General features: G+C 47.7%; 1 protein-coding gene across 1 annotated transcript; it reads left to right on the top strand.

The window, feature by feature from the left end:
• The first annotated feature begins 2,604 nt into the window (after positions 1-2,604).
• On the top strand, positions 2,605-5,492 carry LRATD1 (LRAT domain containing 1). Its single transcript, XM_067544874.1, is given in 3 exon segments — positions 2,605-2,667; positions 2,669-2,853; positions 3,431-5,492. Coding segments are annotated over 3 exon segments (1,158 nt in total). The 3' UTR covers positions 4,341-5,492.
• Positions 5,493-5,712: the final 220 nt, after the last annotated feature.

The following is a 5,712-nucleotide window of genomic DNA, read 5'->3' as shown; positions in this document are numbered from 1 at the left end:
TTGGACATACCTGTGGGAGCATGGGAGACAGAAACAGAGTTATAATGGGGAACATGAAGGGGAACAGAGCTGTGTCAAGGGACATGCCATCTAGGCTCCGCAGCCCAGTTCCTTCCTTCTACACCAAATAGCTACAGCAGTGATCCATTTTCCACTGGCTTTTCCTGGCAAAAATGAAATAACTTTTTGTTTGTTTGAAATAGTCTAAAAATGACCCTATGCCATCGTCATCATCTTGATGATTGGCAACTGTGGGAAGTGTGAACTGTGTGAGTGGGATCCACAAAAGAGCTGATATTAAAAAGAAAAAAAGTGTCAGAAAACAGAAAATGTTCATAAAAATACCGGAAGATTTACCCTAGAAAATATGAGAGGGACCTGATCCTCATAATGGTCCAGCTTTGGCAATGGAGCATATTAACAGTAATGTAAATCTTAGGGATCTAAACCCTGCTTTATGTGCAAATTCCTAAATATCCCTAACTATGAAGATACAATGATGCCTCCATAATAGAATTTTAAAGCTGGGGGTGATGAAGGTATACCATAAGACTGTGTAATAACTAACAAGTATTAAGAAATAAACTTACACTGTTCCATTTTGTTAAGAGACTGATCTATCATGTTTAGTGCCATAAAATCTTTCACATTTATTATATTAGAATGTTTTTTTAAAAAAATATTTTGTTCTTTTGAACCCACCTTCCAGTCTTATAGATGCTAAAAGCCAAATCCTTAGCTGATGTAAATCAGGGTAGGTTCATTGATCTGAGGATCTAGCCCTGAGTCCCCAAACTTTGGACCCTGTAACCATGAGTAGCTCAGTATAGTTACTACAATGAACAATAGACTATGGAAGACGCACAGTGGCATACCTGTGAATTGGGTGGTGAAGTCATATGATCTTGCTTTTTATTTTCTCTTCCATTTGCTTTCTTTGTATAAGTAGAAGCAATAGTTTATTAATATAAGGAATGAGTCCAATACTTTTAATCTATATTTTCAAAATTAGTTTTTGTTTAATTAGCACCTCATAAGTGACACATCTTAGAAATGATACTGCAGAAAGATAGCCAAGTAAACATTTGATCTGTGGGATGGAAGGAGTGAGGGGTCTTCCAAATTAAACAGAAGGCTCTAATTTAACTAAGAAGCTCCACATTTGTCTCAGATGCTGTTATGTGTGCACCTTGAACCATTCTGAAACTGAAATAAAGTCTGATAATAATTTCTATATGGTGCAAAGAAACTGATGATATTGTTCAAAGTTAGTAAGATGAGAAATATAAATGAAGCAAGCATCAGATAAGATAAGATGCCAGCAACACAGGTATGTGTTGCCAGTAACATAAGTATGCCTCCCTACTGATACTGCAAGGAAAAGTGGCTGAGTTTATAAATGACAAAAATAATTGCAATGCAAGGAACATAGTATCTTTACTTTCATGTGGTTTACACATGAGCCAAAATATTATGTATTAAATTCAATGATATATACGTATGATATAATTAGATTAAATTCTCACTCCTCATCAAAGAGGAAAGGAAATGTGTTTTTGTGGTTAGTGCACAGGGCTGGCAACTAGATGTTATAAACACAGCCCTAACACAGACAAGTCACTTTATCGCCTAATCCCTAAATTTCCTCTTCTATAACATGAGAATTGTAATAATAATAGTTATCTACCTCACAGGGGTGATTCATAGGGTTTGTTCTTTTGTTTTGTTTTTAAGGCCAGAAGGGATTATTAGTCCAGATCCTCAACGGTATGTAGACACCTAACTCCCAATGAAATCGATGGAAGTTAGGTACCTACAGACCATTGAGAATCTGGACCCTGTGAGCTGCATGATCTACAGGATCAGATAGTCTGACTTCCTGCTTAACACGTTTGATAAAGACCCTGTAATTCCTGCTTTGAACTCCCCAAATCTAGTTCAGCTACATCATCTCTTTTAGAAAGACAGCCAGTCTTGATTTAAAGCCTCCAAGTGAAGGACAATCCATCAAATCCCTTGGTGTTGTGAAGCCTGGTGAACATTTGAACATTTCCACAGACCTGCTAAGTATTCACAGTTGAAATAACTTTCTTGTTATATAATGTAGCTTTCCATTGAAGTAATACCATGCATCTTATTTAAGTAACCTTTTCTCTCCCTTATTAATCTCCTGTCAGACAACCTGGATCTAGTAGCTGCTTGAGGGGGTCTCCCAAGAAAGCAAGGTATTATGCTACAGCTAGGGTGTAACCGGCCTGAAAATGAAGAATAAACGTAGACAGGGTCCCAGTATACCATAGCATTATGCAGATTTAATGACTTGAAGCAGTGCCTGGCTGCTCCCACAGTAGCTGAGGGAGGGAGGAAGGGGGGGGGGACCTCTGCACAGCCAAGCTTTCAGGGAGAGAGCGTGGTAGGGGCATTGGGTCCTCCGCCTCCTGCCAGGGTTGATGCTCTGCCCCACAAACGCCTGGCCAAGCCGGCGGGGGCGGGGGCTGACGGAGCGCAGCAGCGAGCACAGGGAACGCCCGGAATCCCACCCTGGGCCGGTGATTGACACCCCGGAGGCTCGCTCCTTTTGCCAGCCGCAAAGCGAAGCAGCCAATGAGCTCCGCACGGGGCGGGTGCTGGGCTCGGGAGCCGCCGGTACTTAGACTCGCCGGTGCTGGGGGGGAGCCCAGAGCGGAGCGGGGCTGTCCAGGGTGAGGCACAGCGCGTCCAAGGAGTTGGGGCCGGGGCTCGGGGCGCAGCAGGAGCGGCCGGGGATGAGGCTGCGCAGCGGCTCTGCGGCTCCCATGGGGACACGAAGACTTTGAGGGAGTTGGGCGCTTGGCTGGAGCGGGGCGATCACGGGTACGGAGGGTCCCGGCGGGGCGGGGAGGGTCGGGTCGGGTCCCAGCGGGGCAGGACTGGTGCCGCTGCTGGGAGGCGGGCCGGAGTGGGAAGGGGCCAGGCGGGGTGGCACGGCTCGGCTCCCCGGGGGGGCCAGACTCGCTCCCCGCCCAGCTGCGCGGTCGGCAGCCGGGGCGGAGTGTGATCCGCTGGAGCCAAGGGGGCGAGGCGGGACCTTCCTGCGCCCCCAGCTCCAGCCGCCCTGCGCCCCGAAGAGACCGAGGGCAGGCGGGTGAACTTCACTCCCTCTGCCGCCCCCACCCCAGCTCCCCGCCCGGCCCGGGCTGCGGCTCCGGATGGCTCCCGGACGCTGCTCCCCACAGGCGGCGGCGATCCCCAGGTCTCCCGTTTCATCCCTGCAGCAGGAGGGGCGGGCGGGTCCCTAAGGTGGGGAGCAGGGACGGAGCCTGGCAGTGTGCCTGGGTTTTTGTTCTTCCTCCTCTGCCTTCCTCCTTCTTTTATTTTTTCCCTTTTCCTTCTCTCCTGCCGTTGCTCTCTTCTCCCCCCCCCTTTCCCCCTCCTCTTCCCCGTCCCCCAGATCCGGCGATTCCTGCCCCCGCCTTGCCCTGTCATTGATGGGAAATCAACTGGATCGCATCACCCACCTGAATTACAGCGAGCTGCCCACCGGAGACCCCTCGGGGATCGAGAAGGACGAGCTGCGGGTCGGGGTGGCTTACTTCTTCTCGGATGAGGAGGAGGACCTGGACGAGCGAGGCCAGCCGGACAAGTACAGCGTGAAGGGCTCCAGCAGCCCTGGCCAGGAGACCCCCACCCACCCCCACCACCACCACCACCACCACCAGCTGGTGCTGAACGAGACCCAGTTCTCCGCCTTCCGCGGCCAGGAATGCATCTTCTCCAAGGTCAGCAGTGGCCCCCAGGCTGGGGACCTACGCGTCTTCTCGGTCTCGGCCCTGCCTGCCCTCTGCAAGCCGGGAGACCTGCTGGAGCTGCTCTACCTGGGGCCATCCGACCACCCGCCGCCTCCGCCGCACTGGGCAGTCTATGTGGGCAGCGGGCAGATCATCCACCTGCGGCAGGGGCAGATCCGCCAGGACAGCTTGTACGAGGCGGGCGCCGGCAACGTGGGCCGGGTGGTGAATAGCTGGTACCGCTACCGCCCCCTGGTGGCAGAGCTGGTGGTGCAGAACGCCTGCGGGCACCTGGGCTTAAAAAGCGACGAGATCTGCTGGACTAACTCGGAGAGCTTCGCCGCCTGGTGCCGGTTCGGGAAAAGGGAGTTCAAAGCCGGGGGGGAGCTGCAGGCTGCTGCCGGCACCCAGCACCAGCAGCAATACTATCTCAAGATCCACCTGGCTGAAAACAAGGTGCACACCGTGAGGTTCCACAGCCTGGAGGATCTAATACGGGAGAAGCGCAGGATCGATGCCAGTGGCAAACTGAGAGTGATCAAAGACCTGGCTATAGTGGATGGGAAAGAATAACACACAGCCCGGGGGGGGACGAGGTGCTCTCTTCATTCCCCGGCTGGGCGAGCCCTGCCTGCCACAGACAGATCGGGGCTGCACTCTCTTCTGGCAGGCGATTTAAACCGGGATCCATGGCAACATTCCAGAAAACCAGCATTCTTATGACACCCATAGCCAGTATTTTGTTGGGCTTTTAATGACATTTAACGAAAGAAGCGAGAGAAGGGAAGGAAGGAAGGGAGGATGTGTGTTTGCGGAAGAGATGTACAAAGTATGTGGACAAAGTCTCTCCTATCGATCGATGTTGACCATTCTAGCAACATGCTAATAAAATTTCAAATTGAAATTTTTTAAAAAAAATTATTTTCATGGCTTTAATCCATGATACCTTTTAAACAGCGGGGGCCGTAGAAGTGGATATAGCTAAAGAGTTTTTAGCTAGCAACATTTGCCTTTCCAACAACCAAACTGTCTCAAATCTTCTGCTAGTTCTGTGGGGGAGGGGTTTTGTTTGTTTTGTTTCTAAATATTGTAGTTTCAGCTTTTAGCCAGAGCCCTAATTTTGGTCCAGTAAACTATAGCAAGGTGTTAATCAGGAGTAAGTGTTTTCACCTTTCTTTGGCAAATTGATCACAAAAGTTTAATTATCTGTCCTCTTCTTTTTTCTTCTTCTTTGTTTGCGGATCTGCTAAATGTTCTCACAATACCTTAGTGTTTGACTCTTTTTGAAAATAAGAGTTGCTGAGTAGCTATTTTCTTGAGACCAAAGCCCTTCTTAAAAATTAAATAAAGGATGTGGAGTAGTCTGGTGAGCAATTTACATACATGCTTTTCCAGAGAGTAATCCGGTACAGTCTCCTGCTGTAGGTTTGCGTTGCATCTCACAAAGCCACTGCCCGTACTCTCACCATTCTTTACAGCTCTTTATACACATCAGGAGAACTCTGCAAAGACACAGAAAGGGAGCTGAAATTGACATGCTGAGTGTTCCAAACAATAGCAATGTGATAAAGTTTACCTTGCAATTCAAAATCCAATAAAAGAAAAATTACCTTAGTCTAAATTTAGAAATAAAAAATTGCATAAAATGCCTTTTATGTCATGTGTTCAATCCATTGCTTTTGTATTTTAGATGCCATTCCAAGTTCACTCACTGAATAATTCTCAGTCTTGAAACAAAAGATCAGAACATTATAATAGCCAATTATATATATATATATATATATATATATATATATATATATATATATATATATATATATATATCATTCTTAAGTATATTGGGACAGTCCTAAATCTACCTATTATCCTTTTTTATTATTATTATACTGAGCCTCATACAATTTGTAATGACCAAATTAGCTTTGCATGTATCAATACTGGCAAG

This window comes from Emydura macquarii, unplaced genomic scaffold (assembly GCF_026122565.2).
Source record: "Emydura macquarii macquarii isolate MOO-44397 ecotype Brisbane River unplaced genomic scaffold, CSIRO-AGI_Emac_v2 contig_1027, whole genome shotgun sequence".
NCBI classification, from domain to species: Eukaryota; Metazoa; Chordata; order Testudines; family Chelidae; genus Emydura; species Emydura macquarii.
This window is presented reverse-complemented; position numbering and strand designations above follow the sequence as displayed.